General features: G+C 44.4%; 1 protein-coding gene across 1 annotated transcript in view; it reads left to right on the top strand.

The window, feature by feature from the left end:
- BRINP1 (BMP/retinoic acid inducible neural specific 1) overlaps positions 1-15,894 on the top strand; it is a 195,791-nt gene that overhangs the window by 114,816 nt on the left and 65,081 nt on the right. The window contains exon 3 of the mRNA XM_018052690.1: positions 9,733-9,923. Coding sequence (XP_017908179.1) covers positions 9,733-9,923 — 191 coding nt within the window. The remainder of the gene's footprint in view (positions 1-9,732; positions 9,924-15,894) is intronic.

Raw genomic sequence — 15,894 nt, 5'->3', positions numbered from 1 at the left:
GTGCTTGGTGTGTTCCTTTATACCCCTTCCAAGTTTCCGCTCAGTAAGAAACGTGCAGCCCAACTCCAGGACGCTCCCCTGGACTAGTTGCTCCCATTTCTCTGAACTTTATTACAGCCTTCAGAACTCCTACTAGGGTTGGCAGAAGACTAAAAATGCCAGTACTTAAGTGAACACACTTTGGAAAATAGAAAGACTGACCTACAAATTGTGAGCAAGGATTATTTGGTCTACAGGTAAGTCAGTGTCTTTACTTCTAGTTAAAATACAGTATTCACAATCACGTTTGCAGGGACAGCTCTTTTTGGTTGGTTGTTTTCTGTGTTTCCTCTTCTCACCCTTCTAGAGCTAAGTTACCCTGGAGACCCACTTGGCCTGCTGGGACTCCTCAGCTGTCTTCTTGCTTATGTTCTGGGGCATGGAGGCAGGCAGGGAATTTGTCGAGGACACCATGATGTTAAGATGGATAATTTCCACTTCACATGTGCCCTTGGGTTCACCCTTCCCTGAGCTGACTGGGGAACATGTGGGGAGAGGCTGGGAACAGCAGGCAAGGGAAATGCATTCTCTCTCTCTCTCAGCTCAATGATTTCATCTCCTCACTCCCCTCCTCTATGATTCCCCTGTTCATCTCTGGGGCTAATTTTCTGCTAATAGTAATGGATGTGGTCCCAGATTCCCCTCCCCCCAGCCCCAGACACTCAGAGGCTTATTTTTATTTCACTCCCAAATAAATGCAGTCAGTGGAATAAGCCGCCCAGGAATAAACAAATGCAAACATCCTGCAACCTTAAGCAGTTATGTTTACAGCGAGCATCTATTGGAGTTACCATGTCTACGTTGGTGTGCTGTGGTTAGTCACTCAGTTGTGTCCGACTCTCTGCGACCCCATGGACTGTAGCCCACCAGGCTCCTCTGTCCATGGGGATTCTCCAGGCAAGAATACTGGCCCTCCTGCGGGGGATCTTCCCAACCCAGGAATCGAACCCCGGTCTCCCGCATTGTAGGCAGATTCTTTACCATCTGAGCCACCAGGGAAACCCAAGGATACTGGAATGGGTAGCCTATCCCATCTCCAGGGGATCTTCCCAACCCAGGAATCAAACTGGGATTTACCATGTCTATTCAGTTCAGTTCAGTCCCTCAGTCGTGTCTGACTCTTTATGACTCCATGGACTGTAGCATGCCAGGCCTCCCTGTCCATCACCAACTCCTGGAGTTTATTCAAACTCATGTCCATTGAGTTGGTGATATCATCCAACCATCTCATCGTCTGTCATCCCCTTTTCCTCCTGCCCTTAATCTTTCCCAGCATCAAGGTTTTTTCAAATGAGTCAGCTCTTCTCATCAGGTGGCCAAAGTATTGGAGTTTCAGCTTCAACATCAGTCCTTCCAATGAATATTCAGGACTGATTTCCTTTAGGATGGACTGATTGGATCTCCTTGCAGTCCAAGGGACTTTCAAGAGTCTTCTCCAACAGCACAGTTCAAAAGCATCAATTCTTGGGCTCTTGGCTTTCTTTATAGTCCTGTTCTCACATCCATGTATGACAACTGGAAAAACCATAGCCTTGACTAGATGGACCTTTGTTGGCAAAGTAATGTCTCTGCTTTTTAATATGCTTTCTAGGTTGTTCATAACTTTCCTTCCAAGGAGTACGTGTCTTTTAATTTCATGGCTGCAATCACCATCTGCATTGATTACATATTCTAAAATGTATCCTTGGATTAAGTCAGATCACTGGATAACTTCCTGTTTAGACAGTAATGTTAGTGCCTGTTTCATATGCATTAGGCTACACTGAACCAATCAAATATTGGTGGATTAGTGAGGATATACCTGACCAGCTTCAACTACATCCATCTCTTTATGAAGAATCATGGAAAACATTTGTATATCTTATCACATCATCCAAGATTCTATGTATCTCCAGCAACTTTGAACAACTGATCTGTTTTCTTCCTGACTATGTGGCTCTGTGGTCTGAATTCCCTTTTTCTCTTGGCTGCAGGGAAACTCAGAGACATTTGTTGTCCCTTTCTATCAAGTGTTCAGGATTTAATATGATGAATTTTGCATGGCAATTTTAATCTAAGATTCATTTTATTCTCCTCCTTTTTCGCCCAGTGTCCTATATTTTAAAGTCTAAATAGTAGGTGTGTTTTTGAATACCGCTTCACCTGGTTTTGCTATGTGATCAGGTTCAATTAAAAAACAAACAAACTGCAAGACATGCTTAGTAAAGAAGAGTAAAGCAACCCTCCACTTTGTTAGAGGTCATTAGTAACTTTGATTATCTGGAAAATGTGGAGGAAACTCACATTTATCCCATGCTCACTAAGGACTCAGAATTGTGGGAGATGTTCACCTCACAACCCTGAGAAATAGAAATTGTTCTCCCCCACTTTACACACGAGGGAACAAAAGAGGACATTTTCAGGGACGGTAACGTGGCTCAGACGGTAAAGAATGCACCTGCAATGCGGACACCTGCGTCCGATCCCTGGGTTGGGAATGTCTGTGGAGGAGGGCATGGCAACTCACTCCAGCATTCTTGCCTGGAGAATCCCCATGGACAGAGGAGCCTGGCAGGCTACAGTCCATGGGATCGCAAAGAGCCAGACACAACTGAAGCACCTTAGCACACAGACCTGCCACATCATTGTTACTGGGCCTTTGCAAGTGATAATAATAACATCAACAGCAGCTCACAATTGTCCATACCTTGCTGCAGTTTATAAAGAATTTTCTAACCATTATTTCATTTATCTCTCCGAACAACTTGGAATATGCATTTTTTTTTTAGTCTTCATCGCATACATGAGAGTGGGAGGAAGTTGATCAACTCAGTCCATTACTTGAAAACAGACTCACTACTTGTAACATAGTTCACAGGAATCAAATCCCACCACAAAAGTTCTACCTACTGAGAGCTTTAAAAAGAACAGGATAGTTTCCCCTTATCTCCCACCCTTTGTCCATCATGCTCTGTCCTCCAGCTTCCCACCGGTGCTCCTTCCAGGGCATGGCAGCAGTGAAAATATTAATACTAACCTTAGCACTGCCTTCTTGTTGAGGGTTATTATGTTCCAGATGCTGTGCTCCATGATTTAATATAATTCTAAACCCACCCCTTTAAGGTAGATATGCTCTCCCTAGATGGCATCTGCATGTTTTTTGCAGTATGTATGCAAACTCGTGGTGATTTCACAGCTAATTGATGGCAGAGTCAAGATTGCCATCTCCGAGGCCCGGGCTGAGAGCTACAGAGCTGAAGAGCATCTAATACAATCAGCTTATTTCCCAGGAGAGTAAACACACACCTCCCCAAGGGCACAGAGCCAGTTCTGCCTGCTCGCAGTCCTTTCTCCTTGAGTGCAACTTATCCTCAGCGTGTGTGTGTGTGTGTGTGTGTGCGTGCGTGCATGAAAGCAGAGGGCTGACAAGACAAGGGAGGGTTACTATGAAAGCAGTGCTCTTAAATGAGGGTCTTGGGCTTGCAGTTTGCTCTCTACCCTCATCCTAAATCCTACGACCCTGGATCCAGTCTCCACCCATCTTGGCCTCTGTCATCATCCACCCTCCACCTTCTGCTCCCCTAGTGGGATGGGCCTTGCTGCAGCCACCCCATGCCTTCCATCCAGGATCCTTTTTTAATCTCCATCTAATTGGTTCACCTGCCCTACTGGGATGCTTAATTGGGCATAAGCGTATCCTATGCCATTGTGAGCTCTGCCTTCTCCTCCAGGGGGAATTTGCTTGCTCTGTGGGCTCAGAAAGATAGATATATTTTATGTTGTGCTCAATTCGCTGAGAACTTATGAAATTGTTCCTGGGCCAGCAGAGCAGTTAGACAACGTGACCAGCAAGACGTTTGCTCGCTCTTATTTTCTTTTACTTTTTTTTTAAGGTGGCATGTTCCAGTGGAAAGGCCACTGCATTTGAAATCAGGAGTCCTAGGCCCTGAGTTCAGCCCTGCCAATCATTTGCTGTGTGATCTTGGGCAAATAAGTTACTGTCTTAGAAATTCAATTTTGCCATCCATGAACTGAGTGGGTTAGATCTGATGACTTTTATGAAAGGAATCACAGTGGTGCTTTTAGAACAGGGGTCGTACTCACTGTGGGCCACATCAGGCCTGAAACCTGCTTTTGTAAATAAAGTTTTGTTGGAACACAGCCATGCTCAATCATTATTGTCTGTGGTTCCTTATACTACTAGGACAAAGTTGAGTGGCTGCAACAATAAGGTACCTTATGACTGCAAAGCCTAAAATGTTATCTGGCCCTTCACAGAAAAAGATTACCTACTCCTCTTTTAGAACACAAATTAGATGGTGTCATTACTCAAAATCTTCTTTTGGCTTTCCATATTAGTTAGAATTTAAAAATAAAAAAATATTTTCTGAATATAGACTTGCCTTTTGAGATTGGTGCCAACCCCATCCCATGTTTTGATGGTATATATATTTATTACCCTTCCTGTCATAACATCTCTTCTCCTCATCTGCTCATCTCAGCCTGCTGCCTTGTTTCCAAACCTGGTAAACTTATTCCTACCTCAGGACCTTTGCACCTGCTGTTCCTTCTTCCTAGATTGCTGTTCCACTGTTCCTCGTTTCCTTCGTCTCCTTAAATGTCATCGAATTAGGAAGCCTTTTCTGACCACATATATGGAGCTACATCTTCCCTTCCCCTGGACGTTCCTACTGCCTCCCTTTGCTCTGTATCTTCTTCATACATTTTCTCCCTCTGACACGGGACACATTTGTCTCTTTATTAGCTGTCCACTCTCATGAGAATGTAAGCTCCTTGATAGCAAGACTTTTATCTAATTTGTTTACTGCTATAAACTCAGATCTGGAAAAGTAACCAGTGTTTAAATTTTGAAAGCAAAAACCAACTGTTTCGGTTGTTTACATCTACTTCTGATCCAGGTGCTATGAAGACCTTTTGCTTAAGTGTATTTTGGTAAACAGGATAAAATCATGGAATCCTATGACTGTTACAGTCTTCTTAGGTCCAGCACTCCCTTAATTGTCACAGAGTCATATAGACTCATTCTTAGAACATGTTTAGTCTTGATTATTGCCCATTAAGAATAGAGTTTATAGCTATAAACTCTGTTTATATAGTTTATAGATAAAAATCTCATATCACAGTTCAACACAGAAGACCCTTCATTGCGTGGTCACACCAGCCTTTTCCTCTTACATTTCATGGCACCCACATGAGTGCTGCACACATATGTATCCCTTTCTCTCCAGCTACTGTCCTATTCTCTTATTTTCTGGCATTTTTGCACGTGGAGCTCATTCTTCCCAAAATATCCTTCCCCTGTCTTCATCTAGCCACATGCAATTTTCCTTTCAAGATTCAGCTTTACAGGATGTTTTGACATCCCCATTTCCACCCCAGCCCCTCCTGCAGACTGGGTTAGAGATCCTTCTTTGTGATCCCTCTAGGACTAAAATGACTGTTGCAAATAGCACATAATTGTTTAATAACTTTCTTAAACATCCACTCTTCTTCAGCAAGATGTTATCAGTTCCTTATGATCTGGAGCTGTCTGTGGTGCTGAACAGGCAGTGCCTGGCAGTCAGAACTGCATTACGTCCCCCAATCACTGAACTTTCCCCAAGTGTGCACACTGTGCTCTGCAGACCACAGAACACCCTCTAACACCCACGCGGTGAGGGAGGAGCCAGGAACGCAGCACTGTCTTCCTCCCTAGTTTTTTCAGGGAAGCAACACAGATGGCAGACCCTGGATGTATAGCTGGTGAACAACAGAAAGAATGTGGAGGCTGGTGGAAAAAAAAAAAGAAAGAAAGAAAAAGAAGTTAAATCATGAGATTGTAATTTGATGGTGGTGTGGCACCATTCCTTTGTGTCAGTATTGGTTTTATCATGGATTTTATATTCTCCTTCTCAATATCTACATTAAAAGAATGATTTAAGAATCAGGATACAAGTGCTCTACTCCCAGCTCTACTGCTAATGAGCTGTGTGGCTTTTGACATGTTACTTAACCTCTCTGTGTGTAAATTCATGTTAATTTTGAGGAATGTATACGTATTCCCATGAAAAAAAATAGTAACCCAAGGTTGTAAGTTATAAATAAAAATTATGCATATATATTATCCCTGTATATGACATCGTTATATAGCATAATATTTTCAAACTATTATTTGTCTATAATACTGAAAGAAGTATATGTTTCTATGCCTATACATATATATTTAATTCCATTATTATATATATATGTATAGTTTTATACATGTCAGTGATAAGCTGATGAGGAAACACTTTCCTCAGAAATATCTGATGATTCACACCATCTTTTCTTGGTCACCTGATGCTGAGTAACAAGTTACGCAGGCTGTAGCTTAATACCACTGTATGTACTATCTCACAGGTTCCGGGGGCGGGGGTCTGGCTGTGGCTCAGCAAGGTGCCCTTGCTCCTGCTACACTGTCATCATTTCAAGGCTTTGCAGGGAAGGGTCAGCCTCCCAGCTCATGCACATGGTTGCCGTCGGCACCCAGCCACCGTGTGGTCTCTGCTCCTCAGAAGCTGTTGACTGGAGACTTCCCTTCCTCTCCATACAGCTCTCTCGATAGAACATCTTACATCAAGGCAGCGCGAGAGTGAGGCGAGGACAAAGAGAGAGAGGGTGACTGCGAGAGAAATGGAGGGGTGGGGGAATGGAAGTTGCCATGTTTTGGGTGTTTTTTTAAATAATTTTATTAAAGTATAGTTGATTTACAACTATACTTGTAAATTATAAGTTAATTCATGCTATACAGCAAAGTGATTCAGATTTTATATATATATATATGTCCAACTCTTTGCAGTCCCATGGACTGTAACCTGCCAGGCTCCTCAGTCTATGGAATTTTCCAGGCAAAATTATTGTAGTGGGTTGTCATTTCCTCCTCCAGGGGATCTTCCCAACCCAGGGATCAAACCCGTGTCTCTTGTGTCTCCTGCATTGGCAGGCGGATTCTTTACCTCTGTGCCACCTGGGAAGCAATATATATGTATATTCGTTTTCATATTCTTTTCCATTATGATTTCTCACAGGATGCTGAATACAGTTCCCTGCGCCATACAGTATGGCCTTGTCTATGCATCCTATTATGCACCCTACATACGCCAGTTTGCATCCGCTAAGCCCAATCTCCCGCTCCTCCCCTCCCACCAACCTTGGCAGCCACCAGTCTGTTCTCCACATCCGTGAGTCCGTTTCTGTTTCATAGATATTTTCATTTGAGTCATGTTTTAGATTCTACATATAAGTCAGGTCACATGATGTTTGTCTTTCTCTGTCCGACTTACTTTGCTTAGTATGATAATATCTATGTCCATCCATGTTGCTGCAAATGGCATCATTTCGTTCTTTCTTATGGCTAAGAAGTTGCCATATTTTGTAACCTGATCACAAAATGCACGTGCTATCTCCTTCACATTCTATTCATTAGAAGCAAATCACTGGGTCCTATTCAGCCTGCACTCTGTGGGAGGAGATTACCCAGAGCAGGAGGCAGTAATCTTAGGGACTCATGCCACCAGCTGCTGACCACCCCTGTGAGACCCCCTCAGCTGGCCCTGACATCCCCCACCCTTTAATGCCTGGTCACCCCGCATGCTCCACTTTGCCCCGTTTCACACCCTCTCCTTCACACGCTTCACCTCCTGTGCAGCTCTCCCCATAAAGTGTTCTGTGTCCTCCTACTCACTCTGGTCCTGCCCTTTCATCTATGTGGGTATTTGGATTTTTTTAAAAAACATTTCTGTTTGTTTAAGTCACAAAACTGTAGTTAAGATGTGATCTTCTCACTGAAGCTTCCCCTACCGACCTCAGAAGTCTGTGTTCCTTCTTTTGCACCTTGTAGGCTTTGGTTTACAGTAAGTGGGACATGACTGTCCTGCCGGACTATGAGCATCTTAAGGACATGAGACTGGGGCGTGTCCCCTCCCTCCTGTGGACATGATATGTGGCACTGAGTAGGTGCCTTGCAAGGTTCACTGAGTGCAGTTGGTAGATTTGATACTCACCTACCTCATGCAGAGCACTGAGCTGACTTTATTTAGAATTCAAACTGTGTTATGAATTATGGACAGAGGTTTCTTAAACAGACACAGTCCATAAGCTCTGAGGCTTGGAAATGCATGCCATTGTGGAAGCTTTTTCTTCAGACACAGCTTTCTCTGCATCGGGGGTCAGACTCCACCACTGAATTACCGAGACTTATTCCGTCCTGTTTCCCACCCTGTTCTGCGTCTTCTTGCTCCGTGCCCCTCCCTTTATTCATCTCCCCCAGCTTGTGGCAGGAGAGGGGACCTTTTCATTAGACTCCCCCTCCCATCATCTGTCTGGGCTGACCTCACTGTCCTCTTGACTAATCTCTTTTGCTCAAGGGACCTGGAGCTTATAACTCAGACAGGTCAGAGAGCTGGTTGTTCCAGGGGGAGCTCCATCTTTGCTAGGAACAGAGGTCATTATTAAAGCAAAAACAACCTGAACCAAGGCCCTTTAAGTGTCTACTTGTATTTGGTTTGCGTGCTCCTCATCCATCATCTGTGAACCTTTAATGATTTATATATCCGTGAATGTATGAGGAGATAAAAGTTATAAAACTTTCACATTGGATTAGTTCCTGGTATTTCCCAATGGTATTTTCACACCCTATGCTTCATGTGCTCTGGCCACCAGCAATAGGAAATAGATAATATTGATTGGATTTTACACATAAGGTAATGTAGATCCAGGGAAGTGACGTCCTCTGGCCAAGATCACACCCCATAATTTACAGGAGGCACAGTGAGACCCTGAATGTAGACTCCCAGGTCCAGTGTCTCTCCATCTTGACTTCCTCCATCACTAGTGAAGGGAAGAGTGGAAATTCCCTCACCTGGTATTCAGAGCATAGCTTAGTTTCTTTCAAACAGTAGTTGTTCAATGAATGCATGGGAAATTTTCGATTGAAGCTGAGTCCTGGGCTCATTATTGGATCATGGAATTGTCTTCGAACAACTTTCAAGTTGCATTGAGCCTTACGCCTTGTCCATCAGTACCGAGCCTTCCTTCCTTCCTTATTCTTTTGCTTATTGATTCATCCGGCCTGCATGCTTTTGACTCCACCATGTGACATGTACCATGTACCTGAGAAGATCCCATCTCTACGGTTTCACTCACTCTCTAGTGATGGAGATGAATAAGCAACTAGATGATGGTGATTTTTGTGTCTGATGCTCCGTAAGCATCATGAAAGCATGATGGCATCTCTCTGGTTCACTGCGGTATCCCAGTGATGAGAATGTGTTAGTGGCTCAGTTGTGTCTGACTCTTTGTGTCCCTATGGACTGTAGCCCACCACGCTCCTCTGTCCGTGGGATTCTCCAGGCAAGAATACTGGAGAGGGTTGCTGTGCCCTCCTCCAGGGGATCTTTCCATTCGAGGAGTTGAACCCAGGTCTCCTGAGTTGTAGCGTACTGTTTTACTGTGTGAACTACCAGGGAAGCCCCTAGTGATGAGAAAAGCGTGCAGCAAATATCCATGGTGCTGAAAAGAGCAAGGGTTCCAGAGCTAAGTATCAGTTAACAAATACTGAAAATAGTTGCAAGCACTCTCTCACCTAAGGATAGATGCCTGGATGGGCTGGTTGGGTGAACTTGGCTTGGGGGTAGAGCTAGTAAGCTGAGAGTCTCACCCATCTCTCCTGCCCAGGGAGTTTGCCCGTTGGAAGGTGAGGAACACAGCCATCGAGAGGAGAGACCTGGTCCGTCATCCAGTGCCCCTCATGCCGGAGTTTCAAAGGAGCATCCGCCTGCTCGGCAGGAGACCCACCACTCAGCAGTTCATTGATACCATCATCAAAAAGTACGGCACCCACCTCCTCATCTCTGCCACCTTGGGAGGTAGGTCGACAGTCACTGGGCCATATAACCTTGACATGACTTTGGGTCTGGGAGGAAGGGGACCATGGGGTGGCCTGGGATCAAAGCCATCTTAACATCTCTGCCATTGTACATCACTCAGAAGGCTATGTTGTCAGAGAAGCCAGATTGCCTTGGCTGATTCTGTTCTCTGGGAAAATCTAACTTGAGCATTTTCTAACTTTTGGTGGGAATAATGGCATCACCTTGGAATTAGCTCAATCTGTTGGGAATGTTTAATCTTCTTATTGTATTGATTCCTTTGGAGGACAGTCTAATCTGAGGGAAAAATTAAACTTGAGATATTGTTTCAAGAAGTCCTTTTGTTTATCAAAATCTGCTGTAGGGGCTGATAACTTGAGGTTATCATTTTACAAAGGGGATCTCATTGCATCTTCTATGGGTTTGGACTAGACCAGTAGGAATGCAGACCAACTGCTCCTGCCTACTCAGCTCTATCCATTTCTCCCCTTTGTGTCCAGTTCATCTTGAAGGGAGTGAGGATAAGAGGGGAGGATAAATGAGAGAAAGGGAATGCAAAGGACACAGGAGATGGTAGAGACTGCTGCACTTAGCCGCTTGCGGGTCTTGCCCACATGCGTCATCTTGTATTATTAGCTACTATCCTTTGGATGTCAGTTTTCTGCCACAACAACTGGGGCCAGTGAATTTCGGGAAAGCCCCTTAGGTGGTAGAGCACCATGCCACCTGCTTAGAGAGCTGCAAAGTTGCGTTTAGATCCGGCCCATGTCAGTGAAACAATCAGAAGAAGGCAGTGGCACCCCACTCCAGTACTCTTGCCTGGAAAATCCCATGGGCAGAGGAGCCTGATAGGCTGCAGTCCATGGGGTCGCTAAAAGTCGAACACGACTGAGAGACTTCACTTTCACCTTTCACTTTCATGCACTGGAGAAAGAAATGGCAACCCACTCCAGTGTTCTTGCCTGGAGAATCCCAGGGATGGGGGAGCCTGGTGGGCTGCCGTCTCTGGGGTGCACAGAGTCGGACACGACTGAAGCGACTTAGCAGCAGCAGTGAAACAATCAGGACTGGCGTGTTGGCAAAGGCAAGGGGGTAGCCCAAGTCATGGTTATCACAGCTGATCTTCTTTTTCCGAGGAGGGTGAGCACAAGCTGGAGTGGTTCCTGTAAACTTCCTACAGGAAGTAACAGTTTAACTCAGTAGGAGTTGTCTGTGTAGAGGAAGAGTGATGAAACGTTCTAGGCTGAGCACACAATATGCATTTCCAGGCAGATCAGCTCAGAAATGTGATGATGTAGAAGATGTGGGTGGAGAGGTTAGTTGGGCCAATTCATTCTTTCGAATCCACTCCTCAGGAATTTGCCTTGTTGCTGTTGTTACTTACTTGCTTCAGTCCTGTCTGATTTCTTGCGACCCCATGGGACTGTATCCCCCCAGGCTTCCCTGGGCATGGGATTCTCCAGGCAAGAATACTGGAGTGGGTTGCCATTTCCTTCCCCAGGGGATCAAAGTCGCATCTCCTGCATTGCAGACCAGGAAAGCCCCAGTTACTCATATTTGCCACACCTTTTTGAATATTTGCTTATAGTAGGCATTATAGGCCCTCTTTAGCCTGCAAAAATGACAAGTTAGATTATATTATCTCCATTTTGTATATAAAGAAGCTGAGACTTCCAAGAGTTATAGCTAAGATTGGTGACAAAATTAAAATTTTAACTTAGGGCTTTCTGTCCACAAAGCTTGCACTATTTTTTGACCCAACATGTGTCATCTCTTTAACCAGCTCACTGACCTGCCAACCGACCCAATCCAACAATCAATCAGCCAGCACGTATTGGTTAACTGATGAATGTTAAGTCATGTCATATAAATTCTGCTCTATCATAAAATGAAAATGAAATCACTTCTACATTGAGTGTGGCATTAACATGTACTCTTTTTTTTAAACTTCCCCCACCTCCCATTTCACTTGAAAAAGAAAAAAAGAAAAACAGTTACTGAGATACATGCAGTTCTTCCATTAGAAACTGTGTTCTGTCCAAGTCCCCGGAAGTCCCAAATAACGACTTTTCTTTTGCAGTGAAATATATTTTTAATTTCTCCAAGGCGAGGTGGTGAATTATTCACAGAGCCTTGTTCCTCTCCTGTTTTTACAGCACAACATTTTAAAATATGCAGAGCACTGGATTGAGTTCCTGTGTTGGACAGCAAGCCCTTAAATGCTTCCTCCATCCTCAGCTGGTGGAGCGGGGAGCGGGGAGGCGGGAGGATTTCCTGTTGATGGACACAGCATCAGCAGCCACGTGAGGTCCTTCTCTCATCGTCACTTCATTCATTCATTCATGGAAAAGTCTTTCTTAAGAGCGTCCTCATGCGATGGCAGAGAATGGAGCTGTAGATCGTAGGGCCTAGAAGGGTGGGTTCTGGCGTTTGATTGCCTGGTTCTCACCAGTTTTGTGTCACCTTGACGGCTTACTCGATATTCCCAGCCTTGGTCTCCTCTTGTGTAAATAGAAATAATACTAGTATTCGTGCACACTTTGAGGATTATGGACAATGAGGCATTAACAGTGCTTATTTCGGTGTTTGGCACCTAACAAATCGTGGCCGTTGTTATTCTTGCAATCATTGTTATTTTTGGGGGGTTCCCCTGGTGACTCAGCAGTTAAGAACCCACCTGCCGACGCAGGAGACGCAGGAGGTGTGGGTTCCATCCCTGGGTTGGAAAGATCCAACCAGGTGGGCATGGCGACCCACTCCAGCTTTCTTGCTGGGAGAGTCACACAGACAGAGGAGCCTGGTGGGCTGCGGTCCATGGGGTCTCGGAGAATCAGGCCTGAGACAGAGCACAGCAGAGTGTTACTGTTTAGCGAGACTCACACAGTGGGGACTCAGGACTACAGCCCCTTCCTCCCACTCACTAGGTGAAAGGCAGATGCAGAGAAGTTCACTTTCTTGCCTGGCTCTCCATTTTTCCATATAAATATAAGGAAGTGCAGAGAATTGTATTCACTATAATTTTTCCTAAGGAGAACACCATATTCATTTAGAAGAACTGCTTTGATGAGCTGTTTGAGGTGTCAGGTGAGTTCCTGAGGGCATACTCTAACAACAAAAGATGATCCTTAAACTGTCACTTACGGGACAAGTAGATGCGTTTAGAGATGAGGAAGGAGAGGGAGTGAGGAGGAGGAGGCACAGTCGGCGGGAGGGCTGACATCTAAGACGTTTCTCTGGGATCCTCACTTTTGGGGCAGCGTCTGTTGAACTCATAAAATACTTGATGTGAGTGCCTTTTATGGACAGTGATGAAGTGAAAACATTGGGGTCTGGAATGACAGTTAATACAGGGATGGTCATTCCCCTTGGTTCCTCTGAAGCTTATATTTTAGACCAAAGGGAACACCTTGCAGGCTGGGTGTCTGTGTGATACATATAGCTAAGCTTGTACACGTGCGTGGGAGCGCATGCCCGCTTGCACAGATGCCTGCTAATACTTTCGTGAAAGTTCATCTATATATGGACACACGTACATATGCATTGCACATGCGTATGCCTGGAACCAGTGAATATGGTTGCAATGTGAACATATATGTGTACATGTGAGCTTTCACATGTACGTGAATGTATGCCTATTGCAGGGATGTCTGAATGTGTGAAAGCCTATGGTTTTGTGCTTGTGTAAATGTGTGTGTGTGTATACTCATTACCCACCCTGTATTTTGGGAGGGCTCCCCTTGGCTAAGAGGAAGGCTGTGAACTAAGTCACTGGGAAAAGGCTGAGGAAAGGCTTTTCAGAAGGAAAGGCTGAGGGATACCCCAGAGACCTGAAGTCCAGACATGCCCTTCCCTTTTCTGGGCACAGTGTCCCCTAGTGACTCAAAAGGCTAGATGATGGATTTCCCCCTCATCGCCCATCCTCTGCATGTCCCACTTTGTCCTCCCCCCAAAAGAAATGCTGCAGAGAGTGAGACAAAACCCCCAGAGGGCAGAAAGACTGAGGAAAGGTCTATGAGGGGTGAAGAGGCAATTTGCAGGAATGCCCAAATGGGAAAGCAACTCTAAACAGAATGTTCTCTTAATAAACAAGAAATTAAGTCTTAATAATGCAGCAAGAAGCCCATTAACCCCTCTTGATCTAAGGTTTGCTTCTTCCAGTTCTCAGTCCTGAGGGACCTGGGCTATTTCGCCTTCTCTTTCACAGGCCCCTTAGAGAGCCTGAGCTGACACGTGTAACATCTATTTCCTCTGCCTCCTGGCTCTAACTTCTAGCTTATATTGACTTATTTAATCATTTACTTCTCCATTCATCCATCTGTTCATCTATCCATTTAATCATCTGTCTCCCCATCCATACATCCATCTACCCATCAAATGGTAACTGAACTTTGGCTCTTCATTTGACCTGGGAGAAGCATTGGGAACATTACAAAAAAGAATCAGATAGAGTCCTTCTTGCCTCAGGCCACTACTCACCCTCTGGAACTCAACATCTAATTGTTGAGTATAAAGTCATCATTAAGCCAAGTCTGTTCAGGTTGCTGCAGATCCAAAGGATGGATGGTCATGTTCTCCTGTATAACTGGCAAAGCCTTCATGGGAAGGTGCAGATATGAGTTTCTTATCCTGAACTCAGCTTAAATCTAGGCATGGGGAACCCAGAGATTAATTTTAATGATCCTAAATCTTCTCACTGGGAGATTTCAGTCTAGTAGTTAAGGAAGATATGTCATTCAACAAACACTGTAGAGCCAGGCCACTTCTGTATTTATCCCTTCATCCACACATAAAATGCTGATCATTTCTTAAGCACATAATATATGATTGTGCTAGGCAACGACAACGAAGTGATGAAAGGCTCTTATATCCTCGTTGACTTCACAGAGCTTCTTCTCTCGTAAAAGAGACAGGCTGTTCAACAAGCAATCACCAGGAAGTGTAGCAGGTAACAAACTGCAGAAATAAAAGGGGGCCATGCATGAATGCATGTGGTTAGTGTTCTTACTTCAGCCTAGGTAAACAGTTGGTGACTCACGGGAGGCTTCCCAGAGGCGGTGTTGCGTTTGGTGCCACCTGAGCGGTGAGTAGAAGTCAGCCAGGAGGAAAAGCAGAGCCCCAAGCATGAGAGGAAAAAGGACACATTTGTGTAGGACCGAGCATAGCTGGAGTGACAGCAGACGCACCTGGGGGCGATCAGGTCACCAGTGGCTTGGGTCCTGCAGCACCGATGGGGATGCAGGCACCCCTCTTCCAGGCTGCATCCCACCCCACGCAGCTGCACCTTCACTCTTCATCTGGCCTATGTTTTGAAGTGATTCCTGCGTGTGTCTGTCTCCCTAGACCAGTGTCGTCCAATCGAAATATGACATCAGCCGCTAGTGTGAGTCACATGTGCCATTTACAACTTTCCCACCACATTTTTAAAAGTGAAAAGAAAAAGGGGAGAATCAATTTAACCATATATTTTATCTCACATAATATATCCAGAATATTATTTCAACATGTAATGAAAAACGGTTATTGATATTTTTATTTTCCTGTTAGTCTGTTTTTATTTTGTAATTGAAGTATAGTCGATTTACAATAATGTGTTACTTTTAGATGTACAGCGGAGTGATTCAGCTGTGTATTTTTTTTTTCAGATTCTTTTCCATTATAAGTTACTACAAGATACTGAATATTGTTCCCTGCATTATATAGTAAATCCTTGTTGCTTATCTTTTATGTATAGTAATTTGGACCTGTTAATTGCACACTCCTAATTTATCCATCCTACCCTCTTCCCTTTGGTAACCATAAGTTTGTTTTCTGTGTCTGTGAATCTGGTTTGTACATAAGCTCATTTGTATCACTTTTTAGAACATGCATATAAGTGGCATCATGTGATACTTGTCTCTCTCTCTTACTTGGCTTAGTATAATCATCTCCAGGTCCATCCACGTTGTAGTAAGTGGCACGGTTTCATTCTCTT

The sequence above is a fragment of the Capra hircus genome, chromosome 8, assembly GCF_001704415.2.
Source record: "Capra hircus breed San Clemente chromosome 8, ASM170441v1, whole genome shotgun sequence".
NCBI classification, from domain to species: Eukaryota; Metazoa; Chordata; class Mammalia; order Artiodactyla; family Bovidae; genus Capra; species Capra hircus.
Note: the sequence above shows the minus strand (reverse complement) of the source record. Positions and strands in the feature narration are given on the sequence as shown.